The sequence below is a fragment of the Clavelina lepadiformis genome, chromosome 9, assembly GCF_947623445.1.
Source record: "Clavelina lepadiformis chromosome 9, kaClaLepa1.1, whole genome shotgun sequence".
NCBI classification, from domain to species: domain Eukaryota; kingdom Metazoa; phylum Chordata; class Ascidiacea; order Aplousobranchia; family Clavelinidae; genus Clavelina; species Clavelina lepadiformis.
Window position 1 is genome coordinate 15,239,230 of NC_135248.1, and position 24,129 is coordinate 15,263,358.

At 38.9% G+C, this 24,129-nt stretch overlaps 3 protein-coding genes across 4 annotated transcripts; all 3 read right to left on the reverse strand.

Moving 5' to 3' along the window:
• Positions 1 to 709: 709 nt before the first annotated feature.
• Positions 710 to 6,335, reverse strand: LOC143470082 (uncharacterized). Its single transcript, XM_076967974.1, has 5 exons — positions 5,416 to 6,335; positions 2,846 to 2,997; positions 2,083 to 2,417; positions 1,771 to 1,898; positions 710 to 1,615 (listed from the first exon to the last, which is right to left on the reverse strand). Exons 1-5 carry the CDS (start codon positions 5,819 to 5,821, stop codon positions 1,443 to 1,445), a joined length of 1,194 nt encoding a protein of 397 aa, XP_076824089.1. The 5' UTR covers positions 5,822 to 6,335; the 3' UTR covers positions 710 to 1,442.
• Positions 6,336 to 11,513: 5,178 nt separating this feature from the next.
• Positions 11,514 to 13,325, reverse strand: LOC143470086 (alpha-tocopherol transfer protein-like). Its single transcript, XM_076967980.1, has one exon. The coding sequence runs from the start codon at positions 12,953 to 12,955 to the stop codon at positions 12,071 to 12,073; it is 885 nt and encodes a 294-aa protein (XP_076824095.1). The 5' UTR covers positions 12,956 to 13,325; the 3' UTR covers positions 11,514 to 12,070.
• Positions 13,326 to 14,376: 1,051 nt separating this feature from the next.
• LOC143470075 (SH3 and cysteine-rich domain-containing protein 2-like) lies at positions 14,377 to 22,645 on the reverse strand. Of its 2 annotated transcripts, XM_076967963.1 has the most exons (14): positions 22,477 to 22,645; positions 22,215 to 22,341; positions 21,654 to 21,782; positions 20,719 to 20,760; positions 20,365 to 20,456; positions 16,698 to 16,767; positions 16,121 to 16,186; positions 15,654 to 15,808; positions 15,424 to 15,571; positions 15,276 to 15,316; positions 15,022 to 15,104; positions 14,846 to 14,897; positions 14,576 to 14,716; positions 14,377 to 14,513 (listed from the first exon to the last, which is right to left on the reverse strand). In XM_076967963.1, the coding sequence occupies exons 1-14, from the start codon at positions 22,555 to 22,557 to the stop codon at positions 14,406 to 14,408; spliced, it is 1,335 nt and encodes a 444-aa protein (XP_076824078.1). In that variant the 5' UTR covers positions 22,558 to 22,645; the 3' UTR covers positions 14,377 to 14,405. The 2 variants fall into 2 exon arrangements, with proteins under 2 accessions (XP_076824078.1, XP_076824077.1); XM_076967962.1 differs by lacking the exons at positions 20,365 to 20,456; positions 20,719 to 20,760; positions 21,654 to 21,782; positions 22,215 to 22,341; positions 22,477 to 22,645 and adding an exon at positions 17,021 to 17,840.
• Between the last annotated feature and the right edge of the window lie 1,484 nt (positions 22,646 to 24,129).

Here is a 24,129-nt window from a genome sequence, read left to right on the forward strand (position 1 = left end):
CTTTTCAAAAAGCCACAAACAATTCAAATTCCAACGTCAAATAAAAGGGTTATTATTCACAATGACATCACACTAATCAAGCGTGACGCGATAGTCCTGAGAGTATACGTCACAAAGCAATGAAAAACTTCAACTTGATGCTGAACTCTCTGTCACCTTCACGCATGAGCGCTGCAACGCGATAGTTCTGTGAGTTGGAATAGAGCCGTTGTTCGGATTTACAGACCGTGTCTACCTTTTCGTCTTGTGCCTTATGGCGAAAATCAAGTGTGTCTTCACAATTGTGTGAAAGTATTGTGTTTTTCGAATTAAGATTTCTTAAAACGGAGCTTTGTCATTTCTTATTACCACCGTATCCATAACAACTAAGCAATTGTATTGTTACGTACTAACCGTCTCACTAATCTCCGTTGAAACCGAACTTTATTTAGGAAGAAGAAAACTCACTATCAAAACTTTTTTCCGGATTAAGTTTGTCCGTTAGATGGTAGCTGTAAGTTGATTTGGCATCAGATGTAAAAGCAGGAAATTTACATATTTTAACCTTTCCTTTATCACTAAACATTGACTTTGGAGACACTCCCTGTCAAGATTCAACTATAATCAGTTTAATATTGGAAGAAATACAAGAAGGAAAACGTTATTTTACTTACCTTGAATAAAACCTCATTTGGGAAATAGCTGTCATTCAAAAGAAAAAACAAAAATAAAGAGTTGAAAGATTTCTTTTAATCAACACTCAAATGCATTAAAAGTCCACGACACACAATTACAGCCTACTCACCAAACAGGTCATAATACGAAAAATGTTCCTGGTAGGACTGTCAGCTTGTATAACTTATATGAAATAATTCCGAAAATTTAATAGTCTCTCGTAAGAAATGCACTCAAGTTGTGAACTTTTGTGAAATTTGACAAAGAATTATTTTTGCCATAAAAAGAAGCAACAAATAATTGATGATCACGTCGTCAGTGACGTGTCAATACGTTTAGTTTGAAGTGATAAAAATTGTTAAACACGTGAACAAGATATCTACAAAATATTTGAAGATTTCATAAGTTAATAATTGCATATAATTCCTGCTCTTATAACACGTCACTACAGAAAGTATGATTGAAGCTTTGAAAAACTAAAAAACTCGATTTGAAATATCACCTGGTCCCGTATCAATCTCAAATAAAAGAATGTCGCTTTATAAAGCGAGAAACGTAAAAATTCTGCGATAGAAAAGTTTTAAAAACAATATCAATGAAACCACACAAGCAATAACTCAGCAAAAAGAAAATATAGCGGGTGAATAGCAAGAAATATGACCCAAGACAGCGCTTAATTATTTAAACGCCGCACGTCTATGAACAAAACAGCAAAAATCGGTTCAAAATTGATTTTTTTTACATATGCGCAATAGGAGCATTTTCAAAGAAAACTTTCAAATTTTGAGTCAAAATGACCCATAAGGCCCTATGTGGGAAGAGCTGTGGGGCAAGTGGGTGAAAGAAGTCGCTCTTAGTTGGGACATGTTGTGATCCGACGCGATGTCTCCGCCCCAAGGCGTTCCTGCGGGGACCGTGACCAACCCGCCGTACATTGGGGGATGAGGCAGCCCAGACCCATCTGAAATAACAAAGTTGAAACATGTTTCAATGATCTATAAGGAAACTGAAATATACACGAACTTCACGGAAATGTGAAAAACCAACGCTTTGTCGGTTGAACCTTTGCGAGACGACTTGATCACGTTAAATTAAATTTGATAAATTTCTCCTCACCGAACATGATACCGTGCTGAGACACTTCAGGCATCTGAGAGTTTAAGTCCGAGAAAGTGGAAGGGAATCTCATGACAGACGCTCCTGGATCCGAAATAGGTTTCATCATGTTCTCGACTACGTTCTCCCTGCAAAGGCAAGCCTTGATTTCTCCATCTTACAACACACAGTATAAGACCGCGCAGAAATTTGAAGGGCTCGTTGGTCGTTGACCCCAAAAGCGATCAAAATGCACAGCTATGTTTCAATAATAATTTATCTTTCGCTTAAACCAATCAGAGATAGTCTGTAGCTTTTTATGACGTAACTTACTTATAATGAGTCGATACAGCTGGGAAGACCACGTCATCAATTCTGGGGTCTTTCTCCCCCACCATCGAGTAATAAAGTCCCGAACCCATCTGCATCCGCTGGGGTGAGTTGTGGGGCTGGTCCCTTGTTGTCATGGAGAGCTGGGTTGGGGTTTCAGGTGGAGTCTTGTCGTATCCTTGCGGAGAGGAGCGGCAGAGATCTGAAGAGGGACTGAGACTTGGCATCATCCGCGGCACTGAGTTTAAGGAGGAGGAGGAATTACTCCGGATCTTCGTGTTGGGGAGCTTGTGATCCTTTTTCCACTTCATCCGGCGATTCTGGAACCAGATTTTGACCTGCGTGATACAATTGTGACGTCAAAATAATATCGACAATTAGCCCGGTGAATGTAAACGCGACACGTCATTAATCGCGCGTGGACTCCTTAATCATGGAATGCGATTGGCTGTCAGCGATTTTAAAATTAATCATTTAAACAACGCATCACTTTCCAGAAAAACTAAATGATCGGATTTCAGCTACAAGGCGCGATTCTGGAGCTGTTCTTGTTCCAGAATAAAACGACGATGTTCGCGGAGGAAATCTAAACCGCGGTTTGTCACGTTTGATGTATGACGTAGCGTCGACTTTTGTGACATTTCATGTAGTGCGGAAGCTTTTGCGGTTCTCAGTAACAAGATGAAACCGAAAATATGATTCCGCCCTCAGAGAGTCAACAAAATCCTTGCGCGATCATCATTTAGTTCTAGAACACGACTCTCACCTGTCTTTCGCTTAAGCACAGACCATGCGCGATTTCGATTCGACGTCTCCGTGTCAAGTAGCGATTGTAGTGGAACTCTTTCTCTAGTTCCAACACTTGGTGACGCGTGTAAGCAGTTCGTGGCCGCTTTCCTGAATCCAGGCCATTAATCACTGAAAAATATATTTTCGTTGTTATTTATGCTTGAAACTTTTATTACGGATCTTCAAAGATTACGTTGTAATAGTTGAAATCTTTTCAAGAACCGGTGAGCTTTGCTGGTAGAAAAGTGTAATACAGATTTCATAATTTCGAACTAGCAGCTGACGATGCATATAGAGCAGTAGCAAGCGCGTGCAACAAGGTTCGCTGCATATGCACAAGGTCAGATTATGGAGCAGATAAATCGTTCATCAAATTCGGGACCACCGCGATGTAACTAAACAGTTTCCTTCCCCGCGAGGCTTCCTCGCTAAAAGCTGACGTTTGTTAATGATAAATTATTGTCGCTTGTCGGCTTTCGTGCCGGCTTTAGCAACTGGAAAAGCGTACAGGGGCCCTGAAACACCTATGGCTTGCTGAGTTGGTAAAATGTATTCCAAAAATCATTTTTAATCGATTTAATTATTATTAGTCCACGCCTGATTTGCTCCTACTTACTTCATGAACCATTAAGTCATGTTGTCGAGTTATCTACCAACCTTTCTTGCAGGATAATTGCGCTTGTTTTTCTGACAAGCTTGAAACCAGCAGATTAGACCAAACACTTTACTATCAAGCCGCTTTCACCGCCTTATTGTGATGCCCGATGTCTTTTTATAACAATGTTGCTTTTTGCAGCGAACGAAAGTTTTGGTTTTTATTTGTCTCAATATTTTGTTAAAAACGATTGGTCGTGGGAATCTTGACTCGTCTTAAATGTAAAATTGAATATTTTCATCTCAAAACGACGAACATATTTTTTTACATAAAATTGCCCCAACACTGGTCGGCCGGCTCAGCCGAATATGATTGGCCCATCGATAATTTTTCCTCAATTTCGTTCCACCGATCTCTCCGTCTTTTGTCCTTATCCCCATTGTTTAGCTTCGAAAATTCAGAGCATAAATGTAACTACGTCATTTAGTGCACGACGCAACACGTGACCAGCTTCCTGATTCTCATGATAAATGGTTCACTTCCGCCATTGTCAGAAGACCTGATCAGGAGCACAGAATACCGGGCTGCAACCTAAAAAGCACCACGCCGCTATTTTGGTAGCAAAATTATTGTGAAACGGTTTCATTGTTTTCCTCAAATGTTCGCTTTCGGTGCGGCACGAAAAGAAACTTGCACCGTCGCGTAATTTCAGATTACTAACTTAACTAAATTAAGTGATGTTGTTGTCACTTGTTGGTGTAGGTAAGTTTACCCGAGTACATGGTCTCGCTATCACCGCTCAACTTTCTACGCAATAACTCAAAGTCAAGTAAATTTTTGGTCTTTTCAAATTATGTCTTTTTTTTCTTACGAACATCCAACCGGCGATTGTTGCATCATAAATTATAATGTTTTTTGCTTTCTTACATAACATCGTCATTGTTTCACAATCGTATTTTGAAATGAAGACGATTTTCGTTTCCTGTTTGTTTGCTTATTATGACGTAATAAAAGGGAAAACATCGGTTTACGTATGGTCAATAAAATGGAAGAAAATGGGGATGTGCAAATTTCGATTTTAACCTTATATCATTATGACGTAATAAACGTACGTTACAGACGTCATAATTCCCAAATTTGATTAAAATTACGCTAATAATGTAGTGGCATCAAATTCAACGTTGGTGAGCTACACCGATCGAGATGACTTGGCGATAAATTTCAACCAAACCAAAGTTTTTTATCCGGATAATTAACACTTTAATTATCCAACCTCACGCAAAATCTTTATCCAACCTCGCTGTGACGTCGCTTGTGCGTATATGTTAGACGCAAAAAATATAGGATTTGATTTCAGCGATTTTGTGAAACACAAATAAATTAAAATAACGCCGAAAAATTTTTTTCTCTAATCACTGATAAAAATCGTCAAATGACATCATAACAATCCGATTCGAACTATAACGCAATGTACGACCATTGCAACAGCTGCCAAACTTTTTAAATTGCTGATTTTATTGAAACAATAGAAGAAATTGTCGTTAAAAATCCATGTTCTGCCAAATTTTACGAACACAATTTTTCTACAAACACTAATCGCAGCTGTTTGTCAAATTTCAACATAAAATTGGAAGTTTTGTGCGGCTTAGTGTAGAAGTCGACACGCGCAAGTACCTATACCAGACCAATCAGGAAACATGGGACTAAGTTTCCACGAAAGCGAAGACGCAACGCGCTCGTGCCAGCGATGATAACGCTTTCCTAGTTGTAATAGCTATCCTATTACAATGGTGAACACGCGTGAGGTAGAAGCGCACGTACGTAGCGCTCACCTGCTAAGTTTTCTACTCTGCTACCTGTCAGTAAGTCGGATCACGCGCAGTTGGATCTGTACAAGTCCATTCATCATTAAACTGCCTCTATTTCTTCAACTTATTTAACCATTCACTCACCGTGACTGACGTGGATTCTTTTCATCCAAGGATAAACGACGTTAGAATTTTGCTTCTCCGAGATCTGGTTCTCCGCCGCAAACTCTTCTCCGCTCCTCATCTCTGGAGGCACCGGGGAGTTGATATTGCAATGATGCTGCAAAGACCCTCGGCCGCTTCCGAGCTCCTCCTTGGACATCAAAGTGGGTCTCATGTTGCTCATGGCAACCGGGTTCAACTTGGCTGGGTTATGTTCGTTGATTGCGGCCTGGGACGAGAAAAACGACAAAGGAGTGACGTCAATGTTGACGTTTAAGTTGGCTGCGTTCGCGCGATCCTGTTTGATGAGGGGGTGGGGGGCGGGCAGGAAACTTCGATGAAAATCGAGTTCTTTGTTTCCAGTCGCTGTTGGTTCTAGAATTGACATTTTTTATTTTGCTTGGATTAAATTTTCAGCTTATTTGTTTCAGTATCGTAAGTTTTAAATCTCTGTAGAAGCAAAAAGTTGATCAAAACAAAAAGTCTGCTTATTAATGACGACAATTCGAACGTTTAACAACATCAATGAGATTTGAAAATATGACCAAGATTTATCATAAACTCTTTGAAGCACTTTTCTGGTTTTTCACAGAAAATATCCCTAAATAACATACGAAATCTCTTATCGACTACCTTTGTGGAACACGGCGTTATGCTCACGAATATTTTTGCTAAAGTTAATAAAAATCTTAGAAAAACAAAAGCTCGATAAACTGTAGATATGAAAGCTAATTTGCATAACTTTACTTCCTCTTGTCTGACTTGGTAAAAATTTCAGGTAAATTTTGGTCTTGTTTTGTTTCCTTTCCGCTAGAGTGAACAATGCTCCCTTCACTTCACAACTAACAGACAAGCGTCGGGTAAGTCCAGTCATTTATTAGGAGACCACTTTTTTCAAGTTGCGATTTCCTCGCAGTGTAACCCGTATAAGTGTGCGTCATACTTTATAGAATATGGCGGACCAGCCAGGCTCTTTTTTCTCTTTCTGTGGACCTGCGAGCAGACGCCATTTTGGTCAGGTCAACTATTTTGACTGTCAGCTACAGACTATTGCCCATAGCGCCACAGCCTTGTTTTCGCAACTGTGAATATTATGATGTCACATGTATCTTTCAAGCCGAATAGAAGTTCAAATTCTTAGTTGAAATCTACGTTTCTCGATTGGCTGTCTTCTTAGTTACATGATAACTAATTTATTTTTTCTTCAAATCTGGTTCTCACAGCAGCCCTTTGCCAACTACGCGAAACATAATTTGTTGTTGCCATTTTTCTTCGCTTATGTTTAACAACGAATTCGCTAAAACAACAAAAACCTTTTCTGTCTCCATCTGCTGCGGAATAAAGAACAACTGTTTTGTGACCGCACACTCGGATTGTTCTTACTCAGTTTCCTTTGACGTTTTCGATGTTTCCGTCTTAGTTTTTCCGAAACAAGACGTTTTATGCCTTTCTAGGATCTACGAACACTCGGAAAGGAAACGTAACAGGATTGTTACAACCGAACTGCATCGGGGAGCAGCCGGGTCGAGATAACGCGTTTTCTCGAACTCGCGTTGGACTAATCTCTCAGTCTGCCAATTGCTGGCCCAACAAATACATGACCGCGTTTATCGTGGCTCGAATTAGTGCTTTGTGGCGCGCCATCCGTGCTTTATAGCGCCAAAATAGAGTGGTACTCTGACGTCATAATGAATCTTGTTACTTCTTGCGTGATATTTTGGAGAAACGGATATTTGTAGAGAAGCGGAAATGCAAGATATGCAAAAACGACTTTAAACTAATCTATAATCACGATTAAGAAACTCGTTTGAACTGCGTAACTTTCCAGTAGGACGATCCAAGCATTTTGACGTCATAAATACTCATATTTAACGTAGTTCAGAGTGGCGATGCACAGCTATAAATCAGAAGATATGAAATACACAGAGATGTCAACATTTACCAAAAACTGCAACGGCGCGCAGATTGGTGAGTTTTAAACCGGTTTCGATTTATCAATGTTCGATTTAGCGAAGAGCTTGTCGTGTTCTGCAACACGCGCCGCATTTTCCACAATAGGCTCGAAATGCTTGTTCAGTCGTTGTACAGGAAATCAAAAAGAGCAGTTGGCACGCGCTTTCTCTCTACGCTCGCCTTACACGTCTAAATAACGTTTTTTGAACACGAATTTTTTCATTTCGGTTTGATAGGCTGCGCAATACATGGTTTGTGTGTGTGTGTGTGTATGTGTGCAGATGCACACTTTGTGCGGTTGCGGACATCAAACGACGCAACAACTTGACATTTCTTTACTATCTTGACCAAACTTGAAGTAATTTACACAAATAAACAAAAAGAAAAGCTCTTAAAGGACTCCCAGCAATAATGACCGACAACCATGAACGTGAACGCACTAAATATTAAAACAAAACAACATTAAACCTGTTTCGCAAGAAATCAAGACTTTTGCATTTAACCAGTCTACTAAAGTAATTTTATAGACACCTTATATTAGTAAAATTTATTAACCTGGCGTGCCGTTAATAATAATTAACCGGTGGTAACCGCGCTCATACTAAACATAAACATCCACAAGTCTAAAAATAAAGCTCTATTAATAGGTTGTATGCTGCTTCACAGGGTTTTAATTTGATTTTATGTTATTAAAAGGAAAATAACAAGCTACAAAATTATGATGCACAACTATAAATGCAACTTTTCAACCAATAGAATAACAAACAACAATCTTTGCAAATTACGTCACGTGATAGACAATCACTGTTTTCAAGATGAACTGAAAAGTCTTAGATGGAAACGAAATATCACACAACACCGGATATTGCGTAATAGCGATGACGTCTAGTTTTAAAGTTAATACGTTTTTACTGTGGCGGTAAGTTGTACACACATTACCTTCACACGCATCACAACCAGTTTCGCTGCAGCAAACATAAGGGTATATGAGCACCACCCTTAGCGGGGTTTCCCTAATCGCTTTGAGCATTATGACATGACAGAATGCATTGTAACGTGATAGATAGAAATTTCAAATAAGTTTTAATTAATCACGTTTGTAAGCATAATGGCACATGACATTTGCTACTGTTGATAAATCTTTCATAACAAAGCAAGCTATGAAGACACCTTATGACAAATCGTTCTACAAACAATGAATACCTCCTTCAGTTTTTCAAGATTAATTCTCGAATACGTCACGCGTGATGTCACTGATTTCAGTGCAATTCTTGTGGTGTCACAGACAAAAAGTTCGGATAGGCACTCCTCCATTAAAACAACTGTAAGTGGTGTTTTGAAACCAATGTGGTGACGTTTTGGTTCTGCAGAACAGGGGCTTTCAACGGAAATGGAAACGTTGCCAACAAATCGAGAGCCTTTCTCGCTGTGGTTAAAAACTACTCCACATTTGTAACTTTTAAGATTGCTTGCTGTTCTTAGAATGTTGCGGAAATGCAATGGGGAATTTACAAGAAAATACATCGAACCAATCACGCTGATTCTACCTACTTACTGCTGGGACCTGGTAGTGGTAGAAGGCCAGTAGAGGGCGCACGAAAACCTAATAGTTCAGCGAATGCAATCGACAGAATGTCAACATACATTCTCGTAGATGTGCGGTTGCTATGAGGTCATGGCGGGTTATGGCATAGTTATTAGTTAGTAGGCTTTCGTATAGTTTGGTTCATCGCCCCTCCTTTACATAGAAAGTCATGATAATATTAAAGACGTAAATTTGTAAAATTGGCAAAAAATTCCGATAAAATTGACTGATTTGTTTAAACCTTTCTGGAAAGAACTTTGCGTCACATACGTGATTTTCGTACTTCATGATAACTTCTACTCAAGTTCACCTGCTGCTATATCTAGCTCTTCAGTGTAAGACAATCTCCAGTTGTGTTGTAGACGTGAAATTTATCAACTGTATTTCTAATGTTTGTTGCTGTTACCTTGTCGTCTTTACAGTTACAGGTAAATGTCACGTCCATAATCTGCAACTTCGTTTCACATCAAAACTTAATCGGCTGAACTGACATTCTTAAACATTTCCCAGATTCACTCGAATTCCAGTCGTTTTCGTTTCGTGCCTTTGTTTGCTTTGATCTGAGCAGTTCGTCTACTGGCCCCAGCTTGCGCAGTCAACGCTACTGATAAATGTGTAAAATGGAAAAACTATCGTGAAATCATAGAGTTACAAGCGTTTGAACACAAAAGCTTCGTAAAAGTGGCGGCCAACGTGAGAACGAGATGTGTTAAGTCATCGATCAAGTTGATGTTCTCGGACAATATTTGCACAGCACCGACTGAACCAAGTGAAAATTTTGGAAAATGTTCTAAAATGGGACCACCATTGCGGGCGGTTTTCACAAGCGTTTAAGCTGTTGGTACTGTGGGTTGGTTTTGATGGTTTCAACACCTGTACACACACATGCATGCAAGAGAACTTGTACAAAGAACGGGCGCCTACAAAAGCACACATATGTGAATGGAGCTGCACGTTGCTTGAGTAATGTCATCATTACTATGCGTAATTAAAAGGACGCCATAGCCTATGTTTATATTTAAATAATACAAGATACGCCGATAATTACTTCGGCGCTACAGGGATAAGCCACAACAACGCTATTTTGAGCACAAACAGCGGATAAGCAAAACTATGCTTGTCCGCTATTCAGCCAACTTAAAAGGGAGCTCGCATTCTGGTGAATCCTGCTTTGACTGTTAAGAACTGACAAAAGGCAAACCATCAAACCATATCATAGAAGCAGTAAGAGTGGAAACTAAGACACAAAATGTTAAGAAGCAATTATTGTTATCTTTAAGTGTTATTGATAACGCTTGTAAGAGGTAAATCAGATAACTCGTGTTTTTGGTGGTGTTAACTGGTAGACAAAACAAATGATTTAACTTTAACAATTAATATTCTTCTTTAAAAGTTAGAGTAGGCGTTTTCGGTATTTCGTCTTTTCAATACAAGTTATCGCCTAATTCAGGACTAAACACCACAACTACGTCAAGTCTAAAGACTGTGGATATAGTGGAGGTTAAAAGTTCACCTCCAGGCACTACAACCGGTCGGCGGCTGAGAAACGATCAGTCATCCTGTCATAAGCTCCATAAGATGGACTGAATTAGTTGCGAGACTTTATTTGCGTTCCCGTTTCTCCTTCACTTTCAATCTTTATCATCGGCCTCGTGTTGTTTTTAAGACAACCCGTTTGCTTTTTATGGTGAAACAATTTTAAATGTAACGTATTACACCTGACAATGCTCGGGTCGAATTTCAACAATTATCAATCCATAATTACGGTGCCTTGTACGAGTTGTTTGAGTGTTTTCTTCATATAAACACGGTACATATATACACTGAGTAAACTTTGCTGGTGTCTCAGCGACATACGCGGTAGCTCTATCATAAACAATTGGCCTCAGAGGATAATTTGGATGGTTAATGCGAAACTTATTCAAGGCTTTAACTTTGGGTTTTATTTTGCAAAGTTAAGATATTGTCTTCACCAAGGTTGTGGTTCCTGATTTTTGGCCATTTCTGTTTAAATTCTTGCTTTGCTTCCACGCTTAAATAGCCACGAGATGCTAAAACCTTAACCGCGATATAACGGTCGTCTAAAAACATTTGACCGTTCATTGTAGAAAATTGTGATACACTCAGACAGTTTAGCAGCTACTTACAAGCGAGTTACTGCAAGTGATTTGTGGCAATGACTTCCCAGTATAGAAGTATTTTATGTCAGCTTTTGAATGACGTATGTTTTGCAACTCTCTAGGGACAACTAGTGAATGTTTAGCATGGCTTTAAAAGCCAACAATTTCAAATACAACACGGCGACGTGCGCGCGCAGCGTTCTACCTGATTCTCTATATGACCTGTCGTTTACACAGTCGTGGACTGTAGATGCAGTCTGACTTTATCTTGTTTCTCCTCATCTACGTCATATCGATATCTATCATGTGATTAGGGCGAAATGCCGAATGTTTTGATAACTTTCATTTATCATCATCGGCCTTGTGTTGTTTGCCTTTTACGGTGAAACAATTTTGAATGCTCGGGTCGAATTTCAACAATTATCAATCCATAATTACGGTGCCTTGTACGAGTTGTTTGAGTGTTTTCTTCATATAAACACGGCACATATATACACTGAGTAAACATTGCAGTTGGAAGTTCTAATTCGATAACGGCGGTACGCACGCTATAAGTTTGTTCTAGTAACGTTCTATGGCCTGTCGTCCATATATGGAGTTCAGTCCAGTCCATACACGTGCTTGAGTTCAATCACCAAATCACATTTATGTCCACTAAGTTCTTTCCATTCACTTTATGGCACGTCTCAGCCCTCGGGGTTGCTGCAGTTTCCAAGCGATTCGTTGCTTACGTTTGCAGACACGTCTGTTGTCCTGCGTTGGCCGTTGGTGAGAATTTTAATTTGGTTTTTGCGAACAACAAATTACGAACTTGAAATAAGCTTTTACCAGCCATATAGAAACATTATGCTTAAACCATTTTAGCATGTTGTTTACGTTTCTCCGATCAATTATTATAAAGACCACAGGTGTTAAATGTGCACCGATGTTTGTTTGTATTTCAACAGAATAATCGGATCAAGACCACCACAAAGTCCGTCTAGTCTTCGTTAAGCTTCTTCAGCCAAAGTTTATTGCCATCTTCCAAACTCAATCCACTTCCTCCTAGACATGGCGGAAGGACTTCCGGGTTCACACGGATGTGAAGCTTTCCTAGGTTCCTGTGAATGTACATTTTGTCGGTGAATCTTCGTTTAAGAAACGGTTTGGCCAAACCGTAGCAGAGGTTCATGACCTTGCTCTGATTACAAATGTGCATCGAAGTTATGGTGACCGGCATCGCATCTTGCCAAATCTGAAGAAGCAATTTGAGACATTTTAATGAGAGCTCGGTGACTCGTCCAAGCTGAAGATGCTTCAGGTCATCTATCAAAATTCCTCCGCAGATCTGGAACTCTTCGTCTTCTAGAAGCTTCTCTGCACTGACAACTCCATAAGCGAATACATCAAAGAGTTTTACCTCTCTGTCTCGCTGTTGCGGTCGGTAGATGAAAACTGACTCTCTGTGCGTCGTTTTTTTGCTCGCCACGTACATCATGCCGCTTTCCATCACGTGATTGAGCGCCCAAGGCTTTGCGATTTTCGAGAACACTTGCGGTAATTCTTCCCTGATCACGTGATACTTTCGTAAGAGTTTCAAACTTCGTTTCCGGTCAAACTTCCTTGCTCGAAGAAACCTGAGCAGGAAGAGGTCGTCTGATCTAACAAGCGGCCCATAAGCCTTGGCCTCATAGCTTGCTCTAAGCCGATCTATCGCTCTCAGGCGGTCGTTATTATCAGCAGGCTCGTTCAGAGTACTGGTGGCTATCTTCATCAACTCGGATGTGAGGTTACATTGATATCTTCCCTCCATATCAGCCGAAATCTCGTAGGTTGTTGAAATCAACAGACTTGAAGCCAGAGTATGAGGTAGGTCGGTATTCATAAGAAATGACGTAAAAGCAACAAAACTAATATACGCTGTTCGCTGTGTGGTTAGAAAAAAATCGTTTGTTTCCAGAATTACAGCCCCAGGTATTTAAACTGGAATTGAAAGCATTCTAAAACATTCGCTGATAAACAACGGTAGCAAATGTTGACTGGCTGGTTACGTTTAATCGCTTTGTAAAATAATAACAGAACAAAGCGCGTTAAAATTATACTGATGAAATGTGCCCAAGGGGCCAACACGTCAACTCAGAACCACCAAGATCTGCTTCAACATGCGAATAATATACAGGAAAAGGTCGTTACATGACGGTGAGAATCTTCCTCGAAGATCTCCAGAAATACCGATTTTTATGGGATTTTTGTTTGTTTCTAAAAAAAAAATGGAAAAGTGAAAACAAAACGTTTAATTTGACAACAAGCACATTCACATATTGGGGACCGATTATTCCGGTTAGACTATTACGTTGTATCAATAATATTATCACATGGTCACGGTCATTGGCTTACAATTTATATGGTCAGTAATATAAATTATGTGCATAGTAGATATATTGTATAGTAGCATATATAGTAGATGTATGTTACCAATGTGTGCGATGATGTGATGTGTCTGATGAGGTGTAGATCTTCTACCAAGTTTTATAATTAAACAATTTTACCCAGAAACTTAAGCAATTAACTACCAAAGTCAGGTTATATTATAACCTGGTACAAAGTATGTCCTGAACCATTGCAATGTAAGGAACGCATGGTTCAAAGTCGGTATTCTGGCCCTGTTTTGTAGAATTAAATTAGCGAAACGGACGTCATGCAGCTTAAGTCCCCAGGAGACATCCTGAGGCTTACTTATGTAAGACAAGGTTCCGCAATTGATTAAGATACATAAGTCGGTTTAATGTCAAACAATGCTACGATTGAAAATACAAACGACATCTTAGAATCATGCGAACACAGCTTAATCGCATTTCATGGCAAGCCATTCAGTAACGCCAAAAGCAACTCTATGCGTTATCAAGACGACGACTAGTTGAAGCCAATACTCCGACTGAACAAACGACTTCCATCTGCAGTAAGTTATATGTCAGCTATGCTCCAGGTGGCGTTCAATGGTTGAATCTCACACAACAGTGGTTACGCGTTACTTCGCGTTAATTGAATGGTTTTTGTTAGTTTATAGGTAATTCGCACTGCGTGTTATTTCAACAGTTTAACCACTCTTCAAACGCAAAACGGATGGTACGCAGTTTTGCTGTATTACTAAAACCTCGGTTTATCTGCTTACTAACCGTGACAATGCACATACTTGCATGATAAAAATATGACGTCAGTCAGTCAATCAGTATATGACGTCACCGGAGGTTTCGTAATCCTTTAAATTGACGCAATTTACGTAAAACCTCAATAAACAACACACACCTTCAATCAATGTCAGCTGCTTTGTGACGTCACAGTGGTCTTAAGTCGTCCTTTCTGAGATAACCCTCGGCATCGCAAGATCTGGCGAAGACGTGGTACTCGTCCTGTTTCGGCCAATCGCGTTTCACGGCGACCACCTTCGAAGTAGTTACATTAGTTTTCGATTTGATCTTGTGCGTTTATGGAAGAAGAGAGGCACCTGATTCTTCTTCAGCGGAACTTCCCTGTTGTTCGCATCTCTCATCACAGTTGAGTGCACACAGATGTGGACTTCCTCGCGTGGCCGCAACGGCATCACGAATTTAGCGGGAAAGTACCCTGTGTTGTTGCCACATTCGCCCTGGATTCGAAAAACAACAAAAATGCGACGAAGAACTTGTCTAAAATACTTCAACTATTTTTATGCAATAATTGTTATTAATGACGTCAATAATCGTTTTATAGAAAGCGTGTTTCAACTGACACTTACAATCCACCAGCTGTCGTCTTTGTCGTCAGTGAGACAGATTCTGTCTCCGAGCCTGCGACATAGAAAGGACGGAAGTGACGCAAATTCAGAAAATAAGTTGGTCTTACCAGAGAAACAAAAGTTAGAAACACTTTAAAAAATTTAAACATTTAAAAAATAATTGATTTATGCGTCACCTCAGGCTCAAGTCTTCTTCATGCTGAGGCATATATTTGTGTAGTGCCACGAATAAATTGCCTCCTTCGGCCAACTTTTCGTACTAGCAGTTAACAAAAATTGGTGAAATGAGTGAGTTATTGCAACACTGCTAACGTTCCACACAATCACTGGGACAATAGCTTGTCAGTTACGGTAAAATGTCGCAGTCACGTAGCCTACATGTTTCAGAAAGAGATTCCCAGAAAATTGTTTGGCTTCGATATTTTCTTACCTCGTTGCGGCTTGAGTTATCTTTTGTCCTTTTGGTATCCGCTGATAATACACCATTTGTAATAATTAGTGATTACTCCAAAACAATTGGAAAAGTTCAACTTTAAACCCCGTTGTTTTAGAGCAAGTATACTCCCGGTCCCTCTTACCTTGTCGAGTCAATGATTTATTTGCTTTTGAGTTTGATTGGCTTGTGGGTGACGTCAGAGCAAAACTAACTCGAGAATTGGGCAGCGACGACGACGAACTTCCTTCCACTTCAGCCTTTTCAACGTGACTTCCCAATTTTTTGTCGTTCTAAATTTTATCAATTTCCAGATCTTTGACTTTGTGCAGTTTTATTTTGTCTCAATATTCATGACGTATATTCTGAACCCACTTGGCGTCCAAACGTAGGGTCGGAGACCTGATGGACGAGTTTCCTTTTGTGCATGCGCACTCGGGAAGGCGATGAGTGACTGGACCCGTTCTCAGCGGCAGAGAGTCCCGATGTGGATTCAACGGAGCTTCCTCTAATGAGTTTAGAGTTTGGAGCTGAAATAACATCGTCACGATTATTTTGCTTTTAAAGTCTTGGAACTGATATGAGTGTAAAAAAGTTTTTAACATCTTTTTACACTTTCCGGGCATTTTGCAAATGTATGCAAGGTTTAGGCTCAGGAACTAGGAGTTAAGAGTAAAGGTAGGGTCAGGTTAGGCGGCTATGCTCGGAATTAAGCGAATATACGTTATTTTGTAAAACACGCTTTTTCTAAAACTGTTTCAATTTAATCCAATACAAGCGCTCCTAGTCTTTAAACTTGAACCCAGAACGTTGAAAACAAACTGCTTTCTGACGTCACTTACGGTCACTGCATGCACGAAGGACTAGGCCTTCCTTGAGAACTTGATAAACGGAATCGACGCCGTCATCTAAAACAAATTAAAATGTTACAAAAATATCTTAAATTACAGTTATTATGACGTCTTGCACATCTCTTGAGTATATTGCAAGGCATTAGCAAGGTAGGTGACTGTAATTGCAAGCTAGAGTAGATGGTTCCAACCATGAAAAAGATAATTCTTAGAAACCAGTTTTACTGTTATTTAATGATACTTGGTTAATAAAAGTTTGGAAATACAGTAGTTGATTAAAATTAATATCAAAATATCAACATATAATAATTTTTGTACCCACATCGTTACAATTATTTTTTATTGCAAGAAATTTAATTGCAATAAACATTGCATTGTTTGTTTTCGCGGTTTGGAGTTGGTAAAACGTCTTACAAATATTTTCTTTTTAATTTAATTGAGTTAAATTGTTATCAATTCAAATTTGACAGCTACATAAAACGATTGCGGCAGACTTTAAACTCTTGTAAGCAGAAACTAAGGCTAGAAAGTTTCAGCAAGTGCAGATCTCGAAGTCTTTCACACTTACCACTAGCAGCGCAGGTGAGCTCAGAAGACGACGAAGGGGAGAGACGCCGATTGAAGTTGAACGAACCGAGCTATAAAACAAAACATCAACATCATATAATTGTGATGGATTATCGTGTGATTTCCTGTCCGAGTGGACGATCACTCTCGTGAGCGTCTCATTGATACCCGGTGACATGAACACCTCATAGTGGTTTCAAAAACTTTTTTTACTAAAACAGAATATTCTGCGGCTTCGCAAAATCTATTTATGCATTAGGTGATATAGAAAAGAATTAAAGCGTTGAAATTTTTAAGCAAAAAACACAAAAGAATTTGGAGTGCCTTGCGCCATAACTTCATCCCAGGGGACAATTCGCTCTTCTCTTCAATCGAGCTTTGTGGCGAAATAAAAAACGCCGGAAGCGTGTGTGTATGACGTAATTTCCCCCTATTCTGTGACGTAGTAGCCGTACTTGGTTCCGAACTTTGTCTTGCGTGGTATAATTTTGGGGAATCTCCCTCGAAAATGTCATCATCACCAGGAGTCAGGGGAATCCCGGGACTGCTATCACGGTCCGATTTGGTTAAGCGCTTGCCCTCATCGAAACCGTTTTCAAACTTGGTACTTTTGCTCGCTGGACTTGCGCTTAAACTTCTCGAGTGCTTTTGGAAGAGCTTGCGGAAACTGGCGAGCGACGAACGCCGCGGAATGGTTTTACTTTTTTGTTCCGTTTTATCGCCGCTCACGTTAATGTTCTCTGCCGAGTCAATGACCATTGTCTCTGGAGTTTCAGCTTCTACTTTGTTATCCAAAGAATCGTTTTTCCCGTTGCCCGTAATTTCAGAAAACTCGGTGGAGTGAGCAAGCTTTGGAGATAACCCCACCACTGGTAATAATCCACTTTCCTGGGCGACAACTTCCTTGATTACTTCCTCCGACATTTCAGATGAGGTGGATTGGAAGAATTTGCAAAACAAATCACAGCAAAGTTTTCTTATCTTTCTGCTACCAGCACTTTTACATCATTTGCTGCAAAGATATCATCTAATGATTCGATGCTTAGTGTTATTGAGTGAACAATTGCTCGCCTTTAACCGTCTGTGCTGCAGAGAAAGACGTTTTAGTAACGATTGCTGCTCTACTCTGCTCTGCTTCAGAATGTTACTGGCGCGAGAATCATCTGGGGAATTAATTTGGTAAAACGTAATTTATTCTCGGTCTTGATGAAGCCCGCATTTGCAATCGTTGATGGAGAGAAGTGAAGATTATTCTCTGTGCTTGACCTTCAGTTCGCTCGAATTCATGTAAACCGGTTCGTCATATTTCAGCTTTGACACCGGTTCCTACTCCAACACTGGAATTATCAAAGCTCCGTAATAAGAATCCTTAGAAAATATTTTTGAAAATTGCTTTGATTTTCTTGTCATACTAATGCCCAAAATAACCAATGCGCTCGAAAATTATTGGAATTATTATGTTGATGTGTTGGTTTCACTGCGTTTTCTACTTATAAGTGCTTAATGCCGTGTTTTTTTTACAGAGATTGGGTAATTAATTTTTGAAAATGGAATGAAAGTTTTTGCGTTTTTAAAGGTTTGTATTTTCAAAGAAATAAACAAGCAAAGTCTATTTGTGTCCGTTACACACAGATAGAGCTGTTATAACAATTTTGGCCTCTACAGAGAATGGCGCAGCAAAACAGCATGAAACCTCTCAGTTAGTCTTAACTCAGCAGTCACAGCTGTAGACCGAGCTCGTTCTAATCATAGATTCGCGTTGACTGCAGATGTATTCCCTGAGTTTGTAACTTTGGGGCCGCACAACTAAATCAATCAAATCATTTCTCATTTCTCCGGGGATAACGTAACCTTCCTATATTTGGGCATAACTCAACCAACCCTAAAGTATAAAATGCATGTGCTATATAGTGCTCGTAAGCAACTGATTTCATCGTCACTTTTTAAATTCTATATCTAAAGCTGTAGCCACGGTTAAATTTTACAGAGGAAAATGTGATTAGTCATCGATTGGGCAAATATGATTAGTCATCGTTGTTAAATGTAGTTAGAACTTAAAAATGCTTTCGTTCCAGACTTCAAAAAATTCAAAGGGACATTTGCCTCATTTGCGTCAATGCAGCAATTAGCTGCGATGTGATTGAGTTTTATTTGCGCTGCACTTCACTTTGATCGTGCGTCAGTGGTCGCCATCTTTTATTTTTTTAATTTGGAGCCTCTGCTTTAGGTTTAGGGACTCATCGTACACAATAAACACACGGAATTCACGGAGGCTGGATAGTTAACAGTGTTAGATTTTACCTATTTTCTGCCAAACTACACACTGTGTGCTCGGAATGTATCTGAATCAAACCAGCAAGTGTGTTTATTACAACAGGCTTGCGCTGGTTGAAGATCATTTGAAAACTGACAGTGATTATTTGCGTCAGTTGGAGTAAAGTACGATATTAAGCGACAACTTTGACATTTAAAATCAAGTTTCCTACATCAGCGCCACCCTGACATGGCATCACGCTGTATGGCTTATGTATTATGTATTATGTGACGTATTATGGCTTACGGTATCTCTTTATGCTGACATGAAACAGACAGTTTCTCCTTAAGGGCCTGTAGTACCATTTTGAGCAGTGTTGAAACGGCAAAACCGCGATTGTGACGAAGGTCGCATGCAAGACGTCACTATAGAAAAAGTTTAAATGGTTCCGGTCCAGTGCGCATGTGACGTTAATTTGTGATGGTTTGTTGTTGTTATGGTGTTTGCTGAGTGTAGGTTCAGGCTAAAGTTAACATTTTGTGTTGGTTCAAAATTAAGGCTTTTTGACTGATTTTTTGGAAAAATGGAAGTAAAATAGTTGTTGAAAAGTTAAAGCATTTGGTGTGAGAATTCCAGATACGAGAATTTGCTAAAAACACTGCACTAAGTCCTTTTATTCTACATCTCGGTGGATACAAAAACTCAGCTAGGTGACCGGGCTTGTTTAGTAGCAAATGCAAATTGAAAAATGTTACTTTGCATTGTTTAAGATAGGCTTACAGCCCCTTAAGCTACATTTCGGCGACAGTTAGTGATGCCAGAGACCCATTCAATAGTCCTAATGCAGGGGTTAGGAACCTTTTTGGCAAAGGGAGCATTTTACATTCTACATTTTTTTAATTAGCCATATAATGTTTTTCAACACTTAATGCACTTAAGGAGTGAATTTTTAAGTAAAACAAACAATTTTAGACAACGGTAAATGTCTGAGTTTACTCTTTAATAACATGCTTCTTACTGATAATGCGACTTAAAATTACATAAAAAGTTTTATTCGTAACAATCGTGCTAAGAAATGCCAGCTTAGATTTATCTGCAAGCCAGATGCCGTCATCAAAAGAGCCACACCTGGCTCGCGAGCCATAAGTCCCCGACCTCTGCCCTGATGTGACGACATCTTGGCCTATTTTACCCCTTTGGCGCCACCTCACGCCATTAATCGTCACTAGCGACGTTTAGATAAATCTGCGGGGTTTTCAGTTTTACCCAGGAAACAACACAAGTTCTATTTATTACATAATTATGTAAATTATTAGTTAGTTAAATTAGTTATATTATAATTTAACATACTTAAGTTTTTTTTTAAGTTTTACTTAAAATATTTAATTTTTGAACAAAAATTAATCTTACTCACCGGACTTCCCTTGCATGGTTCTATGGCATCTGTGCAAGTGAAGTGTAAGTTGGATTTACATATCTTGCACCGAAGGCCGTCACGCTGTGGTTCTATGGGGGAGTTAAAAGGCAAATTTAAAGGAACATTTTTTCCCACAAATCTATTTCCAACGAATGATATCAAAGTATTGTTTCGATAAATGTGGAGAGAATCTGCATCTGGTTTCATTATTTTCAGTTAATTACTTTTAATATAAATTAGTCATCAAACTACACAATAGCAGCACTTTGGGCGTAAAAATTTTTAATTTGAATTGACTTTGGGTCTCCCAGCATGCAACGAGCAAAATCTCAAGCCACTCACAAAGATTACCCATGTTTCCTGACATCAAAGAACTCCTCTTCTCGCAGTAATCTAATACATTGTAAATATATTGGTGTTATTAACGGCACCGCCGTATAGCTGTAATTATAAATTTGTTACTTGCACAAATAATGGTTTTAAACAATTGACTGCTTATATAGCCAATTGTTAACTAGAAATTATCGCTTTATGCAATGTTATGCTTCTGTTTCAAATTGATTTTTTCATGGACAGAAATGCTTGAACATTGACAATTTAATCAGACACTTGACACCGTTAAACAGCACTTTTTCGTTTTCATCTACATCTACGTTTTAACCACTTCGTCGTTTTCATTTACGTGATGTCACAGAGGCCGCATCCCTTTGTTTTCAGGAAAGTCACCGCGTTTTTCGCATTCACGTGACTCAACAAAACCGCGACGAACACAGCATTTGTAATAGAATTAAAAAGAGAAAATCACTAAACTACAACCCATTTATTACGTAATATTCCATATTTATCTGTTTGCTATGCAATATATTCCTAGATCTTTTATTTTTCCTCCCTAATTCGTCCTTATTACACAAGAAAAGATCGTTTATCACTGGAAACATCACATTGAATGAATACACTTTGCGTGACTTGAAAAAAACTTCCACGCAAATCGAAGCTTGAAATTTAGCGGAAAATTAGAGTAATGAACTTATCTGAAGCAAATAAAGCAGACTGGTATAATTTATCATCATTGCTTTGTTGTAGATAATGATGCTAATGCTAATGCTAATGCTAATTTAATGCTCTGCGTTACTGGATAACTGCGCTTGCTATCACACTCCCTTGCTGCTACAATATTTGAAAAGCAAAAAGATGTCTAGAAGCAGATACCAGCTGTTGTAGATTTTGCCTCTAAATTGCCAACCCATGAGTTAAGTGACATTTGCACAGCGCGAAGTGACACTTACCCAGTAAGAGTCGTTGACAGACATCGCAGAATGTCGCTTTCTTGAACTTATATTTGATGAAAACGTGATGATTGAGGGAGATCTCCTTTTGTTCCTTGTTGTCCCCGAATAAAAATTTTGATAACATCTCTACATGAATTAAAATAACTTGCTACTGCAAGGATGTACAAACTAAAATAGCACTAACGTTGATTGATGGACACAGAAAGTTTTTTCGCGACGACAACGGCGAAATTCAAAAAACATGTGTTGCTAATCATCAATTTAAAATCGCTCTATCTCCACTTATTGTATTTGCAATCCAGATTTACTTTATCTTAGTATAGTTTGATATTTAGACAACGAATTGAACTGAAAGAAGGATCATAAACGTCAAGCCAGCTGCCCAAGCAACATTTGATTACAGAAGTTGTGTCTTAAAGTGTGAAGTTAAGTAGAAACTTCTAGGCACGAAACAACTTTCATCTAATATCTTTTCAGCTTCCTAAACGACTCCACGTAAATACGTCAAATGAACAAGAAATGTCCAAAGTTATAGGAGGAAAATCTGTATTATTTTACCTGGACACCGCTTGAAGGATGTTGTACTCGGCAGTCGAGATTGTTCACCATCTTTCGGATTTTTCTCTGCATTTCTTTTATTAAGAATATTAGAGAAATTGCAGTTGTCAGCATTCAACTCGACTCCCTGGAAGTTGAATGATTATTTGTTACTAATCTCCAACTATCTCCATTGCTTAAAGTCTTGTAATAATTCACGGTTATCATGATTGTGTATTCGAACACTGGTAAACATAACTATAACAGGTAGTTATTGTTTAACCTCTAACAAGATCTTGGGAATTTGTTCGACTGCTTTACTTGACTGGGATTTTGATTTTCTCACACTCTCCGCAGTTTCCATAATTCGTGGCACTTTGTCGTTTAAAACGTAGAATTTTGAATAAAAACCTGTGTTTAACGAGAAATAAACCGCATCTTTACACTTTGCTGCAATCTTAAATAAGGTAAATTGCTCGCAGCACTTGAGATGTGTTTTATTGTTAAAATTAACATCTGCTATTGCGTTGTCATTATGTCCTATGCCAGCTGACAACAGAAAACGCTTACAATAGGAACGGAGCAGCAAGCTCATACAAGCGCTTCCTGACAGATTTGTCCGATTACTTTCATGTCTTTATGTTGATTGAACTCTAATGATTTTTAAGAAGCTTTGCAAAAGCTGATGAATTTTTTTCTAACCGACCAATTGGTTTGTGTTTTAGTTATTAGCTTTCTATGTTCAATCGAACTAAAACGTCAAATATCGTTTTTGTAACAAAAACATTCCAAAACTGTTTTTCCGTTTTCTGTTGGTTTTTAACGCAACACCAGACATATTTTAAGCTTAAGCGTCTATAAAACACCGAGACAAAACTACAAAGTCTTTTTGAAGAATCATAAGCTTTGACCTAACAATCGATATCTTATGCAGTCTACTGCACAAAAAAGAAGGAAACATAAACGATCTTTTCTTCTGTTGTGTAGAAATGTGATCACGTGATTTGTGGGAGATGCAGTTGAGAACTTTCTGAATATCTTTTTCCTTCTAGCTAGGGATCTGCGGCCAACCACACTTGTCACTTTATTATGTAGCAAATACCAATTAGTCTTTAATCTTTATACGCATATATTCTTAACACTGCTGAAAGCTTATGTTCTTGCTGTAAGCAACTGATATGATTAGTTGAACTACAACGATCTTATTTATAATGTCTGTTTATAGACACCTCATTTACTATTCTTTGCAGGAGATGGTTCCTGGACCAGATAAAGCGAAGTTTTTCGTTTTTAATCTGACGGCAATGATACTAGTCACAGAATGGTCTAAGGTTGTACGTGCAGAATCCATCAGAAATCGATAACAAGACGACTTGAATTTATGCCCTTGTCAACTACTTCATGATCTGGCCGAAGAGACCTGATTGAAGGCGACGACATCTCGGGCTGTTGACGTGAACTTTCCGGGACCCTTTTGTACATTTCCATTTCTCTTTGTTTCATCAATCATTTGGAAAATCGAAAAAATAAGAAGTCAGTCGATCTTGGAAAATACAAAAAATAATGTGGTACTGTGCGAAGGAATTCTTTGATTGCTTCGGTTTTGCCAAATTAATAAGAACAGAAATTGAAACTATTCAATTTTACTTTAACCGACTATGTCCTATAGAATGACTCCAGGTAAATATTGTCCGGAATTTAACAGCCGTTTGAGTTTAACACAATTTGAGTGATTTTCTACGCATTGGGAGACATAAACATGTTCCGATAAGTGACAGCATGTGACGTGGTACTTCCGTCTTAGTTAAACAACTCATTAGTTGATTGTTAATTCTTGTTCAAACTTTCTTTCTTGCCCCATTCATAACTACCTGGCTTTTCTTTTATCCCTTTTTATCTTTCAGTAAGAACAGTGATGTCACAAAAAGCAAGGTAG

Excerpts from the sequence above, each read along its gene's own strand:
- LOC143470082 (XM_076967974.1), bottom strand. The coding sequence starts at position 5,821 with ATGTCAATTCTAGAACCAACAGCGACTGGAAACAAAGAACTCGATTTT. Across the intron at positions 2,418-2,845 it reads TGTGCTTAAGCGAAAGACAG|GTCAAAATCTGGTTCCAGAA; the intron begins GTGAGAGTCGTG and ends TGTATCACGCAG. Across the intron at positions 1,899-2,082 it reads GCTGTATCGACTCATTATAA|GGAGAACGTAGTCGAGAACA; the intron begins GTAAGTTACGTC and ends TTGCCTTTGCAG.
- LOC143470086 (XM_076967980.1), bottom strand. The coding sequence starts at position 12,955 with ATGAATACCGACCTACCTCATACTCTGGCTTCAAGTCTGTTGATTTCA.
- LOC143470075 (XM_076967962.1), bottom strand. The coding sequence starts at position 17,620 with ATGTCGGAGGAAGTAATCAAGGAAGTTGTCGCCCAGGAAAGTGGATTA. Across the intron at positions 15,572-15,653 it reads ACCCTACGTTTGGACGCCAA|AACGACAAAAAATTGGGAAG; the intron begins GTGGGTTCAGAA and ends GATAAAATTTAG. Across the intron at positions 14,898-15,021 it reads GAAGAAGACTTGAGCCTGAG|GCTCGGAGACAGAATCTGTC; the intron begins GTGACGCATAAA and ends TCTATGTCGCAG.